The sequence below is a fragment of the Muntiacus reevesi genome, chromosome 19 (genome assembly GCF_963930625.1).
Source record: "Muntiacus reevesi chromosome 19, mMunRee1.1, whole genome shotgun sequence".
Taxonomy (NCBI): Eukaryota; Metazoa; Chordata; class Mammalia; order Artiodactyla; family Cervidae; genus Muntiacus; species Muntiacus reevesi.
Window position 1 is genome coordinate 39,414,693 of NC_089267.1, and position 25,589 is coordinate 39,440,281.

Here is a 25,589-nt window from a genome sequence, read left to right on the forward strand (position 1 = left end):
AACCTTTAGGTTTTTATAGGACACTTAAGTGAAAAAGGACTGTACTCGTGAAACTGAAGAGTTTTTTGCAATTCAAATATTATGCTAATTATCAATACAATAGATACATCTCTTGGAATGTTATTTAGCTACCAGAATTTTTAATATTTAGTTGTTTAATATTATTTTTCTTAGACATAAAGATTTTGTAATACACTTAAATCAACATTTGTCATTATTTACTAAATAGCATTTTTAAATTCAACAGAAGTTCTTGCCTACAATTTTTAAATGATCACTAACCAGAGCTAAATGAGCACTTGGTCATATAAGACAGAGTACTGGAATCATGGGACATTCATTTTTTGAGAATGGTATAAGGACCTCAACATTCTCCACAGTGAATAACTGTAATAATACTTACAGATGAAATACATGCAAAGAGGACTTTTAAAGTAATTACAGGGATCTACATAAATACTTTGGAGATGCCCACGGACATGTAGGTCTTTTCCTTAAAAATCCAGTGTCAAAACGACCAGAATGAATAACACCTATTTATATAAGAAATAGGCGTTTTGAGTAAGAAAAGCTTTTAAGACAGGTAATTAAAAGGAGTTTTCCTAAAAATTAACATAAAATACTTATATGGCTCTATGGAACCAATCTGGTTTACCCTTCCAGGAGACGCTTGTCTTAGTGTAGATTAAAACAAAATTGCATCTTTAGGCCACGTAAGCAGGAAGAGCTACTCGGCTTCTTTTAAAAAATCTAACTGGAGTTCAAACACTATTATACCAAATGTACAGATATTATAGTGCATTAAATATGTCCATTTGATGGCATATTACAATTTTATAATCAATTCAACATACATTCATGTATTCCTATGACTTGCACTGAAATGAGTGCTGAAGACAAAAAATAAATAAAAGAAGGAACTAACATCTACAGAATATCCAGCAGGAGTTAGGCAATTTGCTAGACATTTCACACAAACGATAATCTTAATAATCCTACACAGCAAATATTTCCACCTCCATTTTACAGATAAAGAAACTGACACTCGGAGTTTTTAAAATAATTTGCTGATTTCCAGCTAGTAATTGGTATATCTAGAAATTTCAGAGGAAGATCTTTAATGAGACTAAAACTGATAGACTTTTTCAGAACCACAGTGTAACCAGTTGGACTTGTTGCAGCTGACAGACACAAGCAGATCATAACAATGATATAAGGTATAAAAGGATACAAGGTATAAACATAACATAAAGAATGAGAACTATTCATCTCATCTGGGTTCAAAGGCAGCTTTGCAGGTAACAATGGGACTAGAGTACCTTGGAAAAATAATCAGGGTGCCACCAAGCAGAGAGAAAGGAAGGGTATCCCAGGCAGAAAAGTGAGCCCAGATGATGACTTGACTTTCTTTTCTATACCATCTACTGCTCAAACCCGCATTTTCTAGGAAGCTTCCTTGAATACACTATTGCAAGCAGATTTTAAGAGTGGCATTCCATAATGCTAGTCCTGGTCAGCACAGCTTTGTATAAACACCAGACACCAGAAAAAAAGGGACAGTTCTCTCTGAGAATAGGAAACTTACGCACTTTGTGCCTGGAACATAGGAAACCTAAGCATTTATGCACAAGGAGGGGGAACCCAAGCAAAGCCTGGCTCAGATTCCCCAACTGAGGAGATGGGTGAGAGTCTAGGGAAGAAAAAGTAGCTAGAGTTCACAGGGCAGTCAGTGTACCAGAGAAAAGAGAGCTGCTCAGTGAAAAAAAATGCTAAAGACAGGTTGAGGGGCCCAGCTGAGTTCCCAGGGGAGTACTGATCAGCATATACGTGTGAGGAAGCTACCTAAAGCCAAGAAAAGAATCATTCGAAAGTACTCAAGGAAACCATCACTGGGGCTCACACATGGCTAGGAATAGTGCCTGTCTCTACCAGACAGACTGGAAAACTTCTAAATTTACAGGGTACTGAGCAGAATATTGAGAAGGGATTTATCTCAGTAGCAAGAAAAATTAGTCCTAGACTAAATATGCTCTAGTCCTGCCATACAAAATTTAAAAGCAATAGCTAAAAGAATCAAAGTGTTTGTAAGAAAGAGAATAGAGCTCAAGAATGTACATAGGGATATAAAAATATCCAATATCCAACCAAGTAAAATTCATATTGTTTGACATCTAATAAAAAAAAATTACCAGGCATGCAGGGAAACAGGAAAATATGGTCCAGAACAAAAAGAAAAAAATCAGTCAACAGAAACAGACCAAGGAATGACACAGATAATAAATTTAGAAGAAAAGAACATTAAAACAGTTTTGCTATATTCTATGTATTCAAGCAGCTGGAAGAACAAGCATATCAATAAAGACATGGAAAATATTTTTTAAAAAACCGAAGAAGAATTTTTCAAGATGGAAAATATGTGAGACAAAAAATATGCTGGATGGGAATAACAGCAGATTAGATACTGCAGAAGAAAATATTAGTGAGCTTTAGATCATAGCAATAGAAAATAGCCAAAGAAAGCACAGAGAGAAAAAGATATATTCCATACAGAAGGATTAGAATGATAGCAACTTCTCACTTGAAACAACACAAGCCAGACACAGTGGAGCAACATTTTTAAAGGTCAAAAGAAAAGAAACAAAACTGGCAACATATGATTCTACTCTGTACAAAAATATCTTCTTAAGTAGGGACTTTCTGTGACATACAAAAGCTGAAAGGATTCATTCCCCAAACACCAAAACTATAAGAAATCTTTTAAAGAAGTCTTCAGGGGGAAAATAATATGGAATGGAACCTGGAACACATAAAGGAGTAAAGAGCACCAGAAATGGCAACTCTGGGCAAACATGAGCCTTTTAAAAATTATTATCTAAATCCTTTTTTTTTTCCAGTGGGTTTTGTCATACATTGATATGAATCAGCCATAGAGTTACACGTATTTCCCATCCTGATCCCCCCTCCCGCCTCCCTCTCAAGCTAAAATAATAGCAATATATTGTGGGATTTATAACATGGAAGTAAAGTTTATGGAAACAATAGCACAAAGCTTGGAAGGAGAAAAATGGGTGTATACTATGGTAAGTTCTTCTGCTATACCTGAAGCAGTCTAATATCACTTGACGGTAGACTGTGTTAAGTTAAGCATATATACTAAAATCTCCAAAGCAAACCATAAAACCTTATATAAAGCTCCATAAAAATGAAATTATAGAGTATATATTCCTTTGTGTTAGGCTGCTTTAACTCATTCTAACCTTTCTAAAATTCATCCACGTTGTTATGTGCTCATTCCTTCTCAATGCGAGTGTCAATAACGTGTTTAGCAACACACAGATTTAAAAATCTGAAAGAAACGTTAGGGTCCTCTACACATTTATTGTTGCTGATGATAATTTACCACATGTATCCTTGGCTAGTATTTTGAATGAAAACTGCTTTAGAGAAGTCAGGAAGATGAAATCCTATCCATCAATTCTATGAATAGTCCTATAAATTGAATCCATCTTTTTATTCAAATAACTGCCAGCCCCCATTTTAGATATCCTATGACATTTTAAATGCTGCAGTTCCCTATAACAGTGATAATGGGGGTCCAAGGAAAAAGCTCCACAGGATCCTTTAAAAAAAGAAAAGAAAGATAAACAACAAAATGTTACATAAAATCTTGATTACAAAAATACTACCACCCATACACTTATATATTTACTTTCAGTAGGTCAAACACCAATGAAGTAGTTTTTCACACCAGAGTTTCATTTTATACACAGAATCAATGAATGGAAATATCATGACTGGAGTCTTCAATGAGAAAACAAACCTTAGGTACTTAGCGGAATCCCTGTGGACAAAGATGACCCCAAAGCAGTCAGGCAAAAACTAGTGGCAGAGACCGCGACTCTTTGGTTAACTTTTAGAACCATCTATTTCATTATCAACTCTGACAGGCTGAGGCTCAGCCAACAGCTTTCACTTTGGCCCTAAAAGGTGTCTTTGGAGTCTCAAGTGTGTGTGGGTGCTAAGTCTCTTCAGACTCTTTCTGACCCTATGGACTGTAGCCCTCCAGGCTCCTCTGTCCATGGGATTCTCAAGGCAAGAACAGTGGAATGGGTTGCCGTGCCCTCCTCCAGAGGGTCTTCCTGACCCAGGGATTGAACCTGCATCTCAGACATGGAATCAAACCCACATCTCTTATGTCTCCTGCATTGGCAGGTGGGTTCTTTACCACTAGTATCACCTGGGAAACCCTGTAGTTGTGTATGGATGTGAGAGTTGAACCATAAAGAAGGCTGAGCACTGAAGAACTGATGCTTTTGAACTGTGGTGTTGGAGAAGATTCTTGAGAGTCCCTTGGACTGCAATATCAAACCAGTCAATTGTAAAGGAAATCAGTCCTAAATATTCACTGGAAGGACTGATGCTGAAGCTGAAGCTCCAGTACTTCTGGAGGTCCTGATGTGAAGAACTGACTCATTGGAAAAGACCCTGAGCTGGGGAAGATAGAAGGCAGGAAGAGAAGGGGACGACAGAGGATGAGATGGTTGGATGACATCACCGACTCGATGGACATGGGTTTGACCAAGCTCCAGGAGTTGGAGATGGACAGGGAAGCCTCGCATGCTACAGTCCATGGGGTCGCAAAGAGTGGGACATGACTGAGCGACTAAACCGAACTGAGGTTGTCACAGAGCAGTGGCTTTGGGTCTCCTGTGACATGTGGCAAATTCCCACTAGCTATCTATTTTATATATGATAATGTATGTTTCAATGCTACTCTCTCAAATCATCCCACCCTCTCCTTCCCTACTGTGTTCAAAAATCTGTTCTTGATGTCTGCATCTCCTTTGCTGTCCTGCAAGTAGGATTATCAGTACTATCTTTCTAGATTCCATATATATACATTAATATACAACATTTGTCTTTCCTTCTGACTTACTTCACTCCGTATGATAGGCTGTGGGTTCATCCACCTGATTTGAACTGACTCAAATGCATTCCTTTTTATAGCTAAGTAATATTCTATTGTGTATATGCACCACAACTTCTTTATTCATTAATCTGTCAATGGACATCTAGATTGCTTCCATGTCCTAGCTATTGTAATAGTGCTGCAATCAACCTTGGGGTACTTGTGTATTTTTCAATTATGGTTTTCTCAGGGTATATGCCCAGTAGTAGGACTGCTGGGTCATATAGTAGTTTTACTCCTAGTTTTTTAAGGAATCTCCATATGGGCACTTTCAATTTGCATTTCCACTAACAATACAAGCACATTCCCTTGTCTCCACACTCTCTCCAGCACTTATTCTTTGTAGATTTTTTAATAATGGCCATTCTGACTGGTATGAGATGATACCTCATTGTAGTTTTGATTTGCAACTCTCTAATAATGAGCAATGTTGAGCATCTTTTCATGTGTTTATTAGCTATATGTATGTCTTCTTTGGGGAAATGTCTGTTTAGGTCCTCCATCTATTTTTTGATTGGGTTGTTTTTCTGATATTGAGCTGCATGAGATGCTTGTGTATTTTGGAGATTAACCCTTCATCAGTTGTTTCATTTACTATTATTTTTTTCCCATTCTGAGGGTTGTCTTTTTACTTTGCTTAGTTTCCTTCATTGTGTAAAATCTCTTAAGTTTAATTAGACCCCATTTGTTTATTTTTGTTTTAATTTCCATTACTCTAGGATGTGGGTCATAAAGGATCTTGCTGTGATTTATGTCAGTGTTCTGCATATGCTTTCTTCTAAGAGTTTTATAGTTTCTGGCCTTACATTTAGGTCTTTAATCCATTTTGACTTTATTTTTATGCACAGTGTTAGGAAGTGTTATAATTTCATTCTTTTACACCTATATAACCAGTTTTCCCAACACCGCTTATTGAGAAACTCTCTTTTCTCTATTGTGTATTTTTGCCTCCTTTGTCAAAGATAGAGTGCCCACAGGTACATGGATTTATCTCCAAGCTTTCTACCTGTTCCATTGGTCTATATTTCTGTTTTTGTGTCAGTATCATATTGTCTTAATGAGCGAAGCTTTGTAGTATAGTCTGAAGTCAGGAAGGTTGATTCCTCCAGCTCCATTCTTCTTTCTCAGTATCATTTGGCATTTTAATATTTAGGGCTATGATTTAATTATTGTTTTCTTTTTGTCTCTTCTGCTTTTTCTTCATCTGTTCTTTTCTTGCCTTTTTAAAAATTATTTGAGTACATCTTAAAATTCCTTCTTGTCAACTGGCCTTTATTTTTGTTGTTGTTCTAGGGATGACGATGTGTAAATCTCCTTTTATACTGCTTTGCTGTATAGAGCTTTGCAGATATTGCATTTTTTTCAAACTGAAAGTTTGTGGCAACCTTGTGTTAAGCAGGTCAATCAGCACCGTATTTCCAACAGCATTAGTCCACTTCATGTCTCTATGTCATATTTTGGTAATTTTCATAATATTTCAAACTTTTCCCTTATTATTATATTTGTTACGGTGATCTATAGTTAGTGACCTTTTATGTTACTGAAAGCAGCTCCTTTGCCCCTTTCCTGCTTGTCCATTTCTGTTCCCCACTATAATTAAGAGAGTCTAATTATAGGAATGAGGTTACTAAGCAATTGAAACTAACTCCTGATTTAAGCTCTCCTGAATGCTGTACCATGCCTTGTCAAATCTGTTGATTCTTTTCCTAGACAAACAGAAAGAAAGAAGAACCAAGCAGTTACAAAATTACTAGCTCTCTATCCCCAACAGCCTCTTTAGCAATCCCGCAGGCAGGTCATGAAGGTGAGATAACAACTGAAGAGACAGCCAGTCTGCACTCAATGGAGAATGATGCAGAACCCAACATCCTACCTTCAATGATTCACTGAGATTCTTCCCCCCATCCCATTTTTCCCTTTAAAAACTGTCATGGCTAAGCAGAATCTTTGGAGTTGGTTTCTGGACATGAGTCTACCTTCTGGCTGGATTGCTGCTTTTTATGATTAAGGCACCTTTCTTTTCTACTGACACTTGCTTCTCAAATTATTGGCTTATGAGGAACAAGCAATCAAATCTGGATTTGGTTACATTACTATTATAAAAAGATATCAACTCACTGAAGGCTCAGATAATGATTTGCATTTCTTGGCAATAAAGTGTTTTTAATTAAGGTGTACATGTTCTTTTATTAGACATAAGGCTATTACACATTTTATAAACTACAGTAGTATAAACAAATCTTCAGATGCACTAGGAAGTCAAAAAAATCATGTGATTCACGTCATTGCAGTACTGGCTTTATGCGGTGGTCTAGACCAAACCATGAACTTCCAGATGTTCAAGCTGGATTTAGAAAAGGCAAAGGAACCAGAGATCAAACTGCCAACATCCACTAGATCATCAAAAAAGCAAGAGAGTTCCAGGAAAACATCTACTTCTGTTTTATTGACTATGCCAAAGTCTTTGATTGTGTGAATCACAACAAACTGTAGAAAATTCTTCAAGAGATGGGAATACCAGACCACCTGACCTGCCTCCTGAAAAATCTGTATGCAGGTCAAGAAGCAACAGTTAGAACTGGATATGGAACAACAGACTGGTTCCAAATCAGGAAAGGAGTACGTCAAGGCTGTATATTATCACCCTGTTCGTTTAACTTATATGCAGAGTACATCATGAGAAATACTGGGCTAGGTGAAGCACAAGCTGGAATCAAGATTGCCAGGAGAAATATCAATAACCTCAGATATGCACATGACACTACCCTTATGACAGAAAGTGATGAAGAACTAAAGAACCTCTTGATGAAAGTGAAAGAGGAGAGTGAAAAAGTTGGCTTAAAACTCAACATCCAGAAAACAAAGAACATCACATCAGGTCCCATCGCTTCATGGCAAATAGATGGGGAAACAATGGAAACAGTGACAGACATGTTTTGGAAGGGGCTCCAAAATCACTGCAGATGGTGACTGTAGCCATGAAATTAAAAGAGGCTTGCTCCTTGGAAGAAAAGCTATGATAAATCTAGATAGCATATTAAAAAGCAGAGACATCATTTTGCCAACAAAGGTCCGTCTAGTCAAGGCTATGGTTTTTCCGGTAGTCATGTATGGATGTGAGAGTTGGACTATAAAGAAAGCTGAGCACTGAAGAATTGATGCTTTTGAACTGTGGTGTTGGAGAAGACTCTTGAGAGTCCCTTGGACTGCAAGGAGATCTAACCAGTCCATCCTAAAGGAAATCAGTCCTGACTATTCATTGGAAGGACAGATGCTGAAGCTGAAACTCCAATACTTCGGCCACCTGATGCAAAGAACTGACTCACTGGAAAAGACCCTGATGCTGGGAAAGAATTGAAGGCGGGAGGAGAAGGGAACGATGGAGGATGAGATGGTTGGATGGTATCACCAACTCAATGGACATAAGTTTGAGTAAGCTCTAGGAGTTGGTGATGGACAGGGAGGCTTGGTGTGCTGCAGTCCATGGAGTAGCAAAGAGTCGGACATGACTGAGCAACTGAACAGAACTGAGGGTCAAACCTGCAATATTTCCAAGCTTACCAGTATCCTTAACTTTTCACACTTAGAATTAATACCATACCACTTCACACAAAAAAATGCAGAAAGCTTGCATCCATATAAGTCCATCTAAATACCCCACTTTGTACTATGTGTCATTTGCATCATATCTACACACATTATAAATCCCATAAGATGATGTTAAAATTTCTCATAAAACAATCATTTCTATTTTTAATAAATTAAAAATAAAAGGAGTTACTTATATTTACTCCAATATTTACCATTTCTGATGCTCTTCTTTTCTTCTTGAGGATCCAAATGTCTGTTATCATTTCCTTTCTACCTGTAGAACTTCTTTTAGAATAGCTTGTATTGCATATCTGATGCTGGATTTGTTCAGGTTTCTTTGATATCAGAATATCTTTATTTTGTCTTTATTCTTGAAGGAAATTTTTATTTGATATAAAATTCTTGGTTGATAACTTCTTCCCCAGCATTTTAAAGATGTCATTCCACTGTCTCTGGCCTCCAGTTTCTGATGGAAGTCATCAAGAGCTAATCATTGTTCCCTGTATTTAATGTCATTTTTCTCTGCTGCTTTCTAGATTTCCTCTTTACCTTAGGCTTTTAGAAATTCAATTATGTGTCTAAGCAGTACTTTCTTGTATTTATTCTGCTTGGATTTCACTGAGGTTCTTGAATCTGTAAATTTATGTCTTCACCCAAGTTGGGGAAACTTTCGATCATTATTTCTTCAAAAGTTTTTCTACCCATTATCTCTCCTTGCCTTCTAGGATTCCAATTAGAAATATATTAGAAAGTTTGTTACAGCTCCACAAATTCTCAAGTCTCTGTTTCTTTATTTCTGTCATTTTCCATTCTTCCCATTGGCTAATTTTAAGTTCTCTCTGGCTCTTTGTCTGTTATCCCTATTCTGCTAGTAAGCTCTTCAAGTGAATTTTTATTTAAAATACTGTCTTTTAGCTTTAAAATTTAAATTTGGTACTTTTTTATGGTTTGTATTTCTCTGCTGACATTCCTTATCCTTTTGTTCATTACAAACATATTTTCTTTACCTCATTTCCCCCTAAATTATAGCTACAGTCCTTGCTTTAGTCCTTGTTTGCTAATTCCAATATCTGGGGCATATTGGAGTTGTTATCTGTTATCTACTGATGGTTTTTTCTCTTGAGAATAGGTAATATCTCCTCATTCTTCACTTTTGGGCAGTGTTCTGGACCTTCTGGATTCTGTTTCTGAAGAGCGTTGATATTTTTATCTTAGCAAGAAATTACCTAGGTTGGACTAAACTATAAACTCAAATCTAAGTTCAGTATCCTATCCTTAGAAAGCTTCTAGTTTGCTCTGCAACTGTATAGTTCAGAAGCCAGTCAGAGAATTTATACACAGAATATGAGAACCTGGGGCTATCAACCTAGTTCTCCCTGGGATTCATTTTTCATTTTCCAGCAGCTATGCTTGCCCTAAACGCTGTAATCTGGTTATTCTAGCCAGAAACAGTGTGGTTTTTCTATCAGAATTTTAGTCATCAAATGCATCACTAACTTTATCTGTCCTAAAGCTGATAACCATTTTTCAAACAGAAAGAAAGAAAAATATTAAAAAACAGGGAAATTTTCTTCATTTGGTTCTCTTCCAAGTTTTGTCTCCCTTCTATAATCTTTATGGAACCTTCAGATAGTTGTGTTACATATTTTGTTCAGAATGTATTATGGCTGTCTGCAAGGTCTTTTGGTTAGGAGCTTATTCAGCCACACCAGAAGTTTTCATTTTTAATAGAGTATGTAACCCATTTATATTTCCTGTCATTGACATGCCTGATTGTGTTTCATGCTTTTTATTCTTTTTCTGCTGTTTCTTCTGCTTTCTAGCTTTTGCTTTAAGAAATATTTTTACTTTGATCCCTTGTCTTTTCTAGCAATTTGAAAAGTAGAAGGGGTATCTTAAATTCTAATATACTTGACAATATATATATTATTTTTTTCCTAGTTATCAGTGCCACAAATATTGATACTATCACTTAGGATCTGTAAACTCTCTCTCCAAGGGGAATAAAATTTACAAATAAATAAGCAAGCAGAAACTACAAATATTCACTTAAACTCAATTCACTGTTATGATCAATTTTCTTATTTTCAACACTTCTTTTTAATAAGTTCACATTTTAAGACCTCTTTCCTCCAGAGGACTGACTTTTTAAAAAAATCTTTTCATTCTTTATTCTCTTTCTGCACACTGCCAGAGCTTCATAAGTGATTTTCCTTCATCACTGATTTCATTTTCCATAGTTTCAATTCTACACTTCAGTGTTTCTAATACTGATTTTAACTGATTTAATTTAAACCCCTTTATCACATGTAGCTTTTTAAAATTTCATCTGAATTCTTAGTAAAAAAGGTTTTCAACACATTTGTTTGTCTTCTCTCAGCTTAGATCTTCTATATTACACAGTCTATGTTTCCCTTATTTTTAAAGAATACAAAACAACCTTCTAATGCTTGCTTACTTCTCGTTCCTACTTATTGTTCCCATATTAAAGTATTTTCTATTTACATAACTTTGAAAAAGGAGTAGTATGACTAATCTTTGAGAGCTCCTATAATCTAAGATATATGGTGATTCCTCTTTCCCTATCCACCTAGTCATTCATATAATATTTCAGTCTGGACTGTAGTTCAATGTTAAAATGTGATAACTGACATCCTTGTCAAGGATGTCTACTACATTCTTCTAGCAGGTATACCACAATGGTTCCAGTAAGCATAATTATGTCTTTTGAACTGATATACATATATTTGGTATCATATTAAAAGACTCTCCATCTATTTATATGTCATGGTGTGATTATATCAAGACGTTGAATTTTGTCAAGTGCTCTTTCATGCTTTTATGGAGAACGTCAATGGATTTTTTTCTCCCTAGAAGTATTGTGTGTGTGTGTGCTTAGTCACTCAGTCGTGTCCAACTCTTTGCAGCTGCATGGACTGTAGCCTGCCAGGCTCCTTTGTCCATGGGGATTCTCCAGACAAGAATACTGGAGTGGGTTACCATCACCTCCTCCAGGGGATTTTCCCCACCCAGAGATCGAACCCAGGTTTCCCACATTGAAGGCGGATTCTTTACCGTCTGAGCGACCAGGGAAGACCCCCTAGAAGTATTAATATGACAAATTACATGAGCATGTGTGTGTGTGCATGTATCAACTCCCCAGTGATATCCAGTCTTTTACTTACTACAAATACATTGGCTAGAGGAAGAATCACACAGTGTTGTTGCCTGATAATCTAAGTAACACAGGATTATTCTTGGACATTATAAAGCTATCTATAGTATTTTCATTATAATAAACAGTGAATTAAAAACTCAAAAGTCCAAGAGACTTCCCTGGAGGTCCAGTGGATAAGAATTCGTCTGCCAACACAGAGGACACAGGTTCGATCCCTGGTCCAAGCAGATTTCACACGCGGTGGAACAACTAAGCCCTGCGCACCACAATTACTGAGCCTGTGCTCTGGGGCCCGCAAGTCACAGCGACTGGGCCTGTGAGCCACAGTTGCTGAAGCCCACACTCCTAGGGCCTGCGCTCCACGGGGGAAGCCGCCACAATGAGATGCCCTTGAACTGCAACCAACAGTAGTAGCCCCGGCTCACCACAACTAGAGAAAGTCCATGCTCAGCAATGAAGACTCAGCAGCAGCAAAAATGAGTAAATAAATAAATAAGAAACGAGAAGTCCACAATGCCTTCCTCAGTCAGCAAGGGATTTTTTTCTTTTAGCACTTTCTATTTTACTGTCGAAAAGCACAGCCATTTCAACTTGCATATTCTTTTCTCTACAAAAATATATTTATATTTTTGATTGAACAAGTTCTTAAGTTTAATTATTAATTTCAATTTAATTAACTTAATCTACCAATCTATTATTAATTTGTTCTTAGAGTCTCCATGCACTTAATCTATAGTATTGCTTTTTCCTACTAGAATATCATGAAATTAACAAAGTTTTGTTAGAATCTAAAAAGTGAGTAGCATATATATGATATTTTAATTATGGATTTTGTTTCTAGCTCTTCTAATGATCTGACAATATCATCTTCAAAATGTAAAAATACGTCTATTTGTACATGAGCATTTCTACATGTACATTTGTATTTACCTAAATGACAAAAATGCTAAATAAATCGTTTACTTGAGAGTTTATAAAAGAATCAAATATAAACTAATCTAGATATATTTTATCTAAAAACTTCCCAGCAATTTCCTATTCTTGTGGATCCTCTCTGCTTCAAGTTCAAGAAGCTTAACCAGATTACCCTAGAAAATGTAAAACAGCACTCCAAATGCTGTGTTACAAATGCTTAAAATACATTAAACATATTCTGAGCTTACAAGAAAGCGTAAGAATCCCTGCAGACCAGTAAACAATCAGGAAGCTAAAAGCCAAAGTAGCAATCCTGAGCTGACACCGGTCTGAGATTTTAACAGCTACGTGGTGTAGACAATGAGGCCGTGGACCTGAGCAGGGTAGGACTCAGACGTGAGGACTAGAAAGACAGTGACACAGAGGCAGTCACTCTCTGGTCCCTTATTCCCTGCACGCCTCAAGTGTTGCTTCCCTGTCTACTTGTACTGGACTTACCCAGACTGCTACCTCCAGAGCTATTTTCTCTTCCAAGTTCCTAAATTCCGGTCTTGCTTTTACTTGGCTAACAATTATTTTCTATTAAAATTAAAGGTTTCTAATCACTTTCTATTAAAATTAATAACTTATTTATCTACAAATTGACAATAAAGGTGTAACTGTAATTTCTACCAACAACAACCTTTATTCTTGTCCAGGAAACTGATACATTCTAATGAGAAATGGAAAAGACCCTGATGCTTGGAGGGATTGGGGGCAGGAGGAGAAGGGGACAACAGAGGATGAGATGGCTGGATGGCATCACCGACTCGATGGACATGAGTTTGAGTAAACTCTGGGAGTTGGTGATGGACAGGGAGGCCTGGCGTGCTGCGATTCATGGGGTCGCAAAGAGCGGACACAACTGAGCAACTGAACTGAACTGAACTGAATGAGAAATGGAGAGGACAAGATGAATGATGTGGAAGAAAGTTAAGCATGGCAGCTAAAGATAACGGGGCGGGGGTGGGGGGGGGAGGTGGTGAGGAATACAGTGTTCCACTGTTCTTCTCCACTAGGCAATATCTTCTGAACTTCTAGCCTCCAGATTATTCTGTCTTTATTGAATAAAGGCACTACCACCCACCCAGTTGTACAAGCCACAAATTTAGAAATTGTCCTTTCCTTTTCCTCAATATCCAACCTATAACCAGGTGATACCCATTTCACTTCTTAACTCTTTTCCAAATCTATCCTATCTGTATCCTATATCAAGTTTTCTCAACCTCATATCTATTGATATTTTAGGCTTGATAGTTCTCAGTTTTGGGGAGGGAGGTATCCCTGTAACCACAGGATGTTTGGGCAGAATTTCTGACTTCTACTATGAGATGCCAGTAGCAGCACCAACTTCTCCTTACTGCCTGGTGGTGACAACCAAAGATGTCTCCAACATTGCCAAATAGCTCCTGGTTTGCAAAACAGCCCCCAAGATGAGATTACTGCCTTGTACCAAGTTATTATCATTTCTTGTCCAGTATATATAGCAATAACCTACTAGAGTGTCTCCCTGAATCCACCAAATTACTGTACCCCATTCTGTAACCCATTCTCCATACTATAACCAGAGTGGTATTCCAAATCCAATCTTACCAGTCCCTACTTAAAACACTATAGTGGCTTCCCATTTCTCTTATAATAAAATGTAAAATCCTTATTACTGCTTTATAAAGTTCTAGCTCTCACTTCTCCAGATTCATCCTGTACCTCACTGTATACTACTTCCCCTTCATCAGTGCATTCTAGCCACATTGGCTATCTTCCAGTTCCTCAAACAGGTCATTCTCTCTCCAATCATTGGACTTTGCCTCAACCCTCTGCCAAGAAGGTTCTTCTCCCACCTTGCATAACACTCTGAGAATAAGCAGAAGCTATTTTGAAAATAATAAGTATCCAGAGGCTGTAGATTAAAAGCAGTAACCTAAAGAAAAAGATGAATGCATTCTGATGGCTGGAAAAAAGAACATACTGTATCTGGGATGGGGTAGACAAAGATCAGTGGTGACCAACAAGAAGGAAAGATAGAGGACAATGTGTCAAAAGAGTCACAAAACCTTCATTCTAGCCTCTGTTCTGTCACCCACCATCCATGGGATTTCTTTTTAATCTATAAATAGGAAAACTAACTTTTTTGTTGTCCACTTCTATGAGGTTTAACACATGTAACCACCAGTACAATCAGGATACAAAACAGTTTCAAACTCCCCCTCAATTCTCTGGTGCTGGCCTTTTGTAGTCAAACACCTCATCACTCCAGGCTCCTGGCAACCACTGACCCATTCTTTGTCCTACACATTTACCTTTGCCTGAGATTCAAACTTAATCTTCCTAAGTCTTGTTTCTTTAGTCATGAAGAAACACACACACACACATACCATCAGGAGATGGCATATATATATATATAACATACATTCCATCTTCTTTATATTAAAATAGTAAATTACTTATGATGACTGATTGTCTGCCATGGTTAAAAAGCCTGGTGTATGCTAAGCATCCCATCTAGGTTCATATTTAGAAAAAGCTTTCTTTAGATTTGTGGCTAATGATCAATTTTTGGAATCCTGCATCTTGGACCTTCAGTTTCCTTCATAGGGACGGCTCCGTAGTGGGCCTGTGACTTTGTTTATTCCTACAAAGCTATGAGCTCCAGAATGTTCCTAGCCTTTCCTGTGGTTGTCCTTCCTCAGTTTATACACTGCAGTAGTTTGAGCAGCCACCTGCAATTTTCTTCTCAGCAGTCTTTACTTGGAGAGTCATTCCAAGCTTGTTCAAGCACCTTCTTTATGAACATAGCTTATCCTGAATGCCTAAAGGTAATGCTGAAGATACTGTTAAGTCAACAAGTCGCAGGAGGAGAGTCAAGCCTTCTGTCCCCATTGATGATCTAATACAAAAAAACTCATTGCCTTGTCTCATAGGGCTGTTACACTAGTAAATCACAAGAATGAGATATAGGACATTATAAGGATTTTAATAAATGCATCTGAAAAATCATTCATAATTCTCTATAGTGTAACAGATTACATATAACTATAATTGTTTGAATAACTAGATCTTAAGGTATTGATGAACTAATTAATGTTTCCCTAAAATAAGGCATCTAGTGGTATATGAGAAGAATCTAAACTTGGCCTAACCCTATTTACACATTTTAATTAATGAACAGCTGAAGATACAGAAGCACAATTACTAAGCTTATAAATGTCTTAAGCTAGTAGGGGTAGCTAAAAATAATGTTAGAATCATACTTCAAAAAATATCAACCTAAATCAGTAATATGGAACAACATAGACAAATTAATAAGCTGAAATAGGAAAAAAGAGATCAACTACAAAAATAGAGAAAGAGAGCTAGTTTGACAGCTGCTCACACAGTAATATCTGGGCATATAAGTAGATCACAAATTTGCTATGAGTCATTAATGTGACATGACAATTAAAAAAAAACAAAACAAAAAACTCACACTATCACATTGCTCTTCTCAGGCTCAGTGATGAGCTCCATGTCACCAACTCCAGTGATCAACTCTCAACCTCATTTTTCACCTCCTAGCAGCATTTAACAAAGGTGATCATCCATCTTTTTTGTACCACTTTCCTTTTCCTTGCTCAGCATACTCTTGGCTCTCCTGCTCACTGGCTGCTCTTATCAGCTTCCTTTAGGACAGATGACTCCCAAATTTCTATCTCCAGTCCAAACCTTTCCTTGAAATCCAAATTTATATGCATCTGCCTCATAACCATAGAAACCTCAGAACCACCTCCCTTCCCAAATTAGCTTTTCCTATAGTCTTCCCCATCACAGTAAACAGCCAAGTTATCCTTCCAATTGCTCAGGTCATAATCTGAGCCATTCTTGATCTTTTTTTAATAACCCACATTCATTCCATCAGTAAATCCTTCTGACTGCCTACAAAACCTGACTACTCTCACCACCTTTACTGCTCCATCATCTACCCTCAGGATTATTACAGTCATCTCCTAAATGGTCTCCCTACTTCCAACCTTGAAAATCTCATTCCCACAGTCTATTCTCAACACTGCAGAGAGAACCTTTAAAAACACACATTTATTCAACATTCGGTCTAAGACTATTTACTGAAATCCAATTATGTGCAAGGCACTGTTTCAGGTGCTTAAAATACATATATATGTGAAAAGAAGAGGTAAAAGGTGTTGCCCTCCTGAAGCTTTTGCATCCTGTAAAAGCACAGATAATAAACTATAAAGACAGTAAAAGAAATAAATAAGATACATGGTAGATCATAAATGCTACATGAAAAAGAACAGAGCAGCTAAGAAGAAGCGGTGCTAGGGGAAATGGGATGGTTTGTAGAGTCAAATGGGAAATGAGTCTAGGTGTCATTGGCAAAATAACCTTTGAGCAAAGACCTGAAAGAGGTAAGGACTTAACCATGCAGATATCTGTATAATAGCATTCCAGTCAGATGTTAAAATTAAGAATACATAAAATACTATTTTTTGGTAGTATTCAAACTTCAATTGACCACATGATGGGCTGAAAGATACAAGATTTTAACTTGCTATTTTTATCTATATATTCTTATATTTTAATTCTTAAACAATGTCCTAATAAGCCACAAGTGCTTTTTCAGAAATGATAAATGAAGTATCAGAAACCACTTATGCAGGCAAACTTTAAGTCTTTTCCCAAGATTCAATTAGGAATTTTTCCTTTCATTTCACTGAGTTTCTTTTATGACCCATAAAAAGCAGTTAGAAAGGCCAGTATTTTTAATATGCATATCTAATACTCAGAGAAAAACTGCAAGTGCATCAAACACAGGAGATCACCTGGATTTAGCTTGCTAAAACATTTTCAAATACAAATACCGACTGATTTTTCAAATTAAGTTACTTATAAAACTTAGGATAAAACAAAGTCATCAGATTTATTAACATAATAAAATGAGCACAAAATTATGAATTTTTAAAAGCTTGTTCATTTCCATCTAATTGGATAAGACTAGCACAATGTTTGTTTTTACCTTCCGGTGGCCTGTTGGATGTTGCCACAACGACGACCCCGTTTTTGAACAGATTTTCAAAAAGCTGTTTCAGAATCATGGCATCAGCAATGTCAGTGACCTATGGACAGCAACACATTTGTTTTATTTTAATTTCACTTCTGCTCTAACAAATTTGCTAATGGCTCATCTTTTTTTTTTTAATATGGAAGTGAATTCCAAGAGAAAAATTCTAATTATCATGAAGAAAAGAGTAGATAATTAAAAGCATGAAAGACTGTAGTCGGTTAAACTTGACTCTTCTTTTTTGCAAGTCTATCATTTCTACTCAAATTATTAAATGATTCTGTGTTAACTTCTTTCATAGAACTACAGGTGGAAAGCACAGATAATTGTCCTAAACATTTAGGAAATCTAACTAATTAGAACTAACATAACCAACTCCCCCCTCCTACTCCCCTCCTACTCCCATTACAGCCTCTGTCCCCAAATAAAGAGGAGAGAGGAAAAAAGAGAGAAAAAAAAAAAAAAAACACAGGCTGTTTGAGATTTCTAGCACCTTTTTGGCAAAAAGTCCCTGAAAAGGTGACTTTAAATGGTCATGGGACTTTAGAAATAAGGACAAGTAGCCTGTGAGACAAAATCAGCTGCTGTTGAAAATAGAATGATATGACATAGATACTATTGTGCAATTGTTGCACAAAACAATTCAACAGATGGCCCATCACAAAAATAAGCAATTTCATTGTTCTTTTTAAGTGCCTTCTATTACTGTCCATGAATAATCAAAAGGCACTGCAGTCATTTCCAGCACAGCCAGCCTCTGCTAACCTTCGCAAACACAAATATTCCTTCTACAAAAAAAAACCAAAAACAAAAAAACCAACCTTATAAGAATGGTTAACATGGTGCTGAAAGAAAAAAAATAGCTTCTGACTAAAACAGAAATAAACAATGCAGATAAAACTATTTCATCTAAGTTACAGAGATAATAGGACCACTGATAATTTCTAAGATTATTTTTTAAATCCACAATTAACAAGCAATCTTAATGATAATTTTTTTAAAGCTTTTTAAAATCACAAAGAAATACAGAAATTAGGGAGGGAAGGAAGTTGACTTCACAAATAAATATATAATGAAGGTTGATATTAATTATTACACCTTACCCTATGAATATAACAACACAGTTCTGGATACTCTCAGTGTAAAAATGTTTTGATCTTCCTTTAACAGCACATTTTAGGTACTCTCAATAAAACTTATTTTATATTCACAAAAATATATCACACAATATATATCACACTGTTATTTTTAAACCAGGCTAAAATACACAGAAACTAGTGACATTCTTTCAAATTAGACCAAAATAGTAAAAGTGACCAACTAAATGGTTATAATACAACTAACAACAACCTGGGTGACAGAAGTCTAAATCACTTCTCTCTTTCAGCTGATATCTCACTCAAAAGTTTAATTATTTCCTTCCTACCTGAACAAAACCAAATCAAACCAGGATATGGGAATGTGCAGATTTTTTTTTTTTTTTTTTTTTTTTGCTGTCTCAGGCTTTAACTTTAAACCATTAACTAAAAAAAATTAAAAAGACTTAGGGAACTTACAAAGTGGTGATTAAAATGAAAAGGAAAGTGGTACTGATATTATTTAATTTGGAGCTTAGGATCACTGTCAAATTTTGCTTCCGCCAAAACACTCACAGAGAAGGCCCTTTTCAAATGCTTAAACACCAGTGGCATTTCTGATGAGAGGACAGAACAAGCTTGCAAATTTTAGAAGCAACTGCACTTTTAAATTGGATTCCCAATACACTGACTTTTTAAAAGAATGGTTATTAATTAAAATCACCCAATTTTAGAGAATAAAAATGATTATTTGACTATCTCACTGATTTTCTTGAAAAAATTAAAATAGCTTTTGTGCCCTAAGGTTCAGATAAGTGAAGGGACATTTAGCTTATAACACTGTGCAAAGGTTTAAACTGAAAGTTGAAAAAGCAAGCAATAAGGACTGGTGGTTGAATTATAACTTGTTGTTTTTGTATTACAGAATGTTTTTGCTCTAGCAGAGTAAATTAACTTGGAGAAGCTATGGCTAATTAATAAAGTAGGAGTCACTTGGTGTAGCCGGGTGCCAATGCATACTCTTTTGATCTTGTCCTTGCACTTGTTCAGCTTTGCTGGGGAACAGTAATTTTACAGTATAAGTGAACAGAAGACAATTGGCCACACATTCTTGAAGAGCGAGCTTTTTCATCACCCAGCATTTCATTACCACCAGGAACAAAAGAGAAGGCTACAGATTACCACTAAGGGTAGTCTGCTAATACAGAGTGGAGACATTTCATTAGCATTAAAGAGAAAAGATTTTTTTATGACCTAGAGTTGCTTTCCATCATGACTCACTTAAGTAAAAAAAAGGAAAAAAAAAAATCTAATGGTTAATTTACATGTGTAAGTACTCGAGTCTCAGTCATCTACTGATTGGTACAGGGCCATGTAATGAGTGACAAACATAAGCATGCATTATTAGTAATTAGTATTAGCACAAAAATAAGCACCTATTTTTTATTAGCAGTTTTTAATAGCTTTCCTGTTTTATAAAAACGGTCAAAACTATTTTTTAAATGATATTGATAGCTTATAGAGGAGAATTTTGCATGATATTCTGCTCATCAGAATTCTTTTTTTTGGGGGGGGGACCATATTAGTAAAATATCTATCCTGTGTCCCTAAAAGAAACATAAGAAAACATTTTTTAAAAATTCAGTCTCCTTCAGTATTCTGATATCTTCAGAATCATAAATGGCTTAACAAGAAATATTAATATTCAAAGAGAATATAATGAAGACCCTAAAGAAAACTTTAAGGAAAACCTATTCTTTTATTTCAGTAATTAGTAATTAAAACACATAAAAATACTCTATCCAGACAAATCTCTCAAACAAGAACAGTGTATTTGATAACACAGGTAAAACTGAAATACTACGCTTGGTAAAACTGACCTTCTGCAAATGTAATCCAAATGCTACCAAAACATAATCTTAAAAAAGCCCTAAATTTAAGAGAAAAGAATATATTATTGTTTTTAAGCAGCAATTGTTCCTATTCATCCTTCTATAAAATAAATATTATATTAATTAACACCATCTAATAGTCAATAAAAACTAGTTAAAAATCAAGACCAGTAATAGGATTCAATTTTAAGAGTGAAGTGGTGATTGCAGACACACTGTCATAGAGATTAAAGTGCCTAAAAACTCTGCACTAGCAAATCAGCAATGTATGTACTAGGCTTACTGAGCTTAAGGATAATTTCTACACTCTATCATTAAAAGATTTTCTAAAAGCCCACCTAGTTCTAGGTCTATATATTTAAACATATAGAAGACATATAGCAAAGAGAACATACAACATAGCCTTTATTACTAGTGAATAAGAGCACTGATGATGGATTCAAACTGAGTTACCAGCTCTGTAACCTTGGAAAAGTAACTTAACTTCTCTGACCCTTAATTCTCTCATCAATCCAATAAAGGCAGTAACAACAACTACCTTGCAAAATCATTATGATACATATAGTAAATCCTCAAGAAATGTTCATTATGACTATTACCTCTATATGTTATGTATGCTAGGATAAGACCATATGATTTATATATAACTGTATAGAATTTTAGCTGTAGATGGAATGATACATAGCATAGTACAGTAGTTAGGAAGACAGGCACATAGAAAATACTCAGTAAACAATAGCTAATATTATTACAGCATATACTAATAGAATAAAAGCACCCTAATAAATAAATAGTCACTGAATCCAACAGTTAGTTCACAAAAGATGGATTTAACAGTAAGCAAATAGACACAGAAAAGACAAACCATATTATTACTTAAAAGAATAAAATTAAAACAATGAGATCCCATTTTTCACCTATTAGAACAAAAATGCTAAGATAATTCAGAACATTGACAGGAAAAAATGCAGGTTGTTATATGAAGGAAGTGGGCTTAGTTGGGGGACTACTTCAATAACTTCAGTAGATATTAATTGATACTAAGATTTATTCATTCATTTGCTCACTCATTATTATTTGTTCACTCATTTATACTGAAGCACTGTTCTAGACATTTGAGATACATCAATCAGCAAAACAACCTTCGAGTTTACATTTCTGTAGAGAAATATGTATAATAAGTAGTAAACAATAAATAAGTAGATATATGTCAGAGGTAATAAATGTTATGAAAAAAAAGGATAGGGGCTTTAGAAGTGTGGGAGTCAATTGTATTTTTAAACAGGGCATTGGCCTTGTTAAGTAACTAAGCAAAGATCTGAAGAAGTAAGAGAGTATGCTGATGGACATGTAGGGGAGGCCATTCCAAGCAGAAAGTGCAAAGGCTTGGCTTGTTTGTTCCAAACTGTACAGACGCTGGGGTCAGAGCGCTGGTGCAGCAATACTCTGAATTATCATTTTACCCTCTTGATTTTTAGAAAAGGAAGACAAGTAGATACCTGAACTGGCAGTTAACCCAGTTCTGATGTGCTAGAAGGAGCTCTTCTAAGACCAGGGGAAGATAGTCCACAGGATACTGAAACTAGGAAATCTAGGCTCTGCTCAGTGATCAACTCTGCCTTCATTCTTGCCCTTATATGCTCGCTTTTCCTGGCTTTTCTCCAAAAGGTATATGCAAATACTAGTCTTTCCTTGCATGCAGTGGTAAGCTCCAAGGTTCAGGTTTGGTACCGCAGGGAAAACAAAAGAGCAAGACTATTAACATTTTTCACTCTAGGACATTCAGACCAATGTTGCTCAAGGGAAGAGGGTAAACGCTACCATACTAGCATGCTACCCTGAAATACGGGAGCAAATAAAAGCAGTCAAGTTGTTTTTCAGTCTTGTTCTGTTGCCTTTGTGCATATTTTTTTTCAAAACTCTGGTGAGAAACAAGCATTTGGTATAAAAACCGCCATTAACTACGGTTCCCTAATCTATGAAGAAAATAGGATTGGAAAAAGTAGGGAGCATTCAGTGAGTCTGAAAGTAAGGGCGATAAGGTTAGAGAGGAAGCGGGGGCAGCGGAGGGTTGAGCAAGGGGGATGACACCATCTTGAAAAGTGAAAGTCTTAGTCACTCAGTCGTGTCCATCTTTTTGTGACTCCCATGGACTGTAGTCTGCCACACTCCTCTGTCCTTGGGCTTTCCCAGACAAGAAATCCGGAGTGGGTTGCCATTCCTTTCTCCCGCCTTATAATCCCATCTTATAATATATCCTGCCTTAGAGTTTAAGCCCTTTTAAGTTGGGTTTTCTGTTACCTGCAGCCAAAAGCATCCTAATATATACCTCTTCTCTTTGCTTTTCTTGGGCTTTGGCTCATCAAGGTAAACCTCCTCCCATTAGAAATAACAGATATTAAGGAAGATGACATTTCCTCACATTACTTTACTTCTATTCACTCTAGCTGTTCTAGATCACAGGAAAATTTTTTTCAACACAGAAGATAAAAGCAAGACATGAATAGTTCCTTTCTCATCAAAACTCTTTGCAAGAAACAGGAGATTCAACTAAAGGAAATAGGTTGTTTATACTTGAGATCCCAGGATGAAATAGCACTGAAAGCACCTCCTGGGAACTGGTGCTGGAAATTGGCCTGAAATTACAGGTCACTCTGGAGAGCTCAGCAGCTGTCTAGGGAGGACCCTGGTACTCCTCCCGCTAATGTGATTCAGCTACTTCCTAAATCTCTTTGTTCCTGGCTCATTACTAAGTGGGAACTTCCCTCTGTACCTTTTAGTTCAAATACACAAGAAAAAGTATATGACTGACTTAATCACTAGGCCACACCACGCAAGTCCATGGGTGTTGACAAGCTTGTAGACTAGCTACTCATGGATCGGATGTCCTGACATGATCCATATGACTGTGGGACAGATAGGGTCCTATAGAAAGGAATAAACCTCTTTAAGACAACTGGGGTGAATGAGTGAATGAATGAATGAACCAACTCTGGATAAGGCAGGAGATGACAGACTGCTCCATCGCATTCACTTTCTCTTTGTTAGCAAGCAACCTTTTATAAGCAAGGGGTCTGTCTCCCTCTTGATCTCCCTTAATATATAATTTGAAAAATTTTTTCTGTTGCCTTACATTTCATTTATAATACTTGATTCATCATGATAGATAGCTGCTTTTGTTTCCTTCTTCACAACCATGTATCAATCTTCTAAAATTTGAACTCAATAGAGAATACCCAGCAATCAGACAGGTTTCTGTTAGGACCTCACTATCAGGATGGCAATATGATTTTCATGGGCCCTTTAACCTTCAGAAGACCTTTCTCAATTAAAGTATAAATTTATTTAAACATATATATAAATATACATCATATACATATAAACTGCATTTTATAACTGTGTTGGTATAAACAAATATAGTACAGATACAGACAGATACAGGCTGGATTCATTATTGATATATTCATTTCTTCTCCAAATTATAAAAGAAGTTATCATCATGGGCCCCTAAAAGTACGATGGACCCTCAGCACTGTACCTGTAGTGAGTAATTTGGCCCTGCTTGGCATAAATCTTCTCAGGATCTCCTTTGCACAACCAGATTTTTATCTTCTCCTAACTTTCTTAAACAGTCCTGTCAATGGTCCTGCCAATTCTATTAGTTATTTCCATCATGCAGAATAACTATTTAATAGAATTAAGTGAAGTAAGGACACTTTGTAAGCCATGAATTACTTAACAAAGTTTGCGTAATAATATACTTTAAAATTTTTAATTTCAATACCTTTAATCAAAAATTTAACATGTTGAATACCTGATAACTGTGGCAAAAGAAAGTACTGAGAGTCGTGTACCTAAAAGTTTATTTTGTTTTAAAAAGCTGACACAACACAAGTAAGATACAGAAGTAGTGCTCTGTTCACATCACTGGCTTCCCTGTTTCAATAAGACTTCTGTTTCTAAGGGGAAAAAAAATTTAACTCTGTCGATTCAATTTTGTTTAGAGATATTTTGGTTAAAACTCATAATGAGAAACCAAGAGAGATGGCCTTCAGTGACTCATCACTGACTTGTTGAAGGCCACATAACTTAACTCAGCGCTGTTTTTAGAACTAAATAAGGCCCTCCTCTTTCTGTAGTACACTCCTGTACTCAGCGTACCTCTTCAGAGCAGCTGAGGAACATCTCTTTCCATAAGCCTTCGTCTGAAGACCTTTGTAGTTCTACAATACAACGGGTGAATGTGAGTGCCAGGCTGTCTGAATACAACTGAAGGGAGAAAGCGGTAAAAACTCCTCCTCCCCAGATGGTTCCGTGTAACACCATTCCTGGTAAAAAAAAAATTCTCCTTTCTCCTCTATCATAAACTGAGACGGTTGTGAGCTGTGTGTATTGAGCTGCTAGAGGAGACCTACTTGCCTCATTTGGGATAAAGGCACCCTGGCCATAGATCTACCCACTAACTCGCACAGACAAACAGGAAATAATGCACTACCAATTTAAATGCATAATTTCAGAGAATCTTAAAGCTGGAAGAAACTTTAAAATTCAACCAGGGCAATTTCCTCACTTCAGTACAAATACATTGTGAGGCTTAGATGAGATGCACGAGTCACACAGGGCCTGCCTTGAGGTAAAGTGAAAAGTGAAAGTCGCTCAGTCATGTCCGACTCTTTGAGACACCCATGGACTATATAGTTCATGAAATTCACCAGCCCAGAATAATGGAGTGGGTAGCCATTCCCTTCTCCAGGGGATTTTCCCAACCTACGGATTGAACTCAGGTCTCCCGCAATGCAGATAGAATCTTTACCAGTTGAGCCACGGGTAGGCATATAACTAATGTTAGTCTCCTACTCTTGAAAGTTCTCTG

The 25,589-nt window shown here is 36.5% G+C and overlaps 1 protein-coding gene across 3 annotated transcripts in view; it reads right to left on the minus strand.

Moving 5' to 3' along the window:
* Positions 1–25,589, minus strand: part of AFG1L (AFG1 like ATPase) — a 237,506-nt gene that overhangs the window by 98,096 nt on the left and 113,821 nt on the right. For all 3 annotated transcript variants that reach the window (XM_065911302.1, XM_065911301.1, XM_065911303.1), the window contains one exon: positions 17,704–17,803. In XM_065911302.1, coding sequence (XP_065767374.1) covers positions 17,704–17,803 — 100 coding nt within the window. The remainder of the gene's footprint in view (positions 1–17,703; positions 17,804–25,589) is intronic.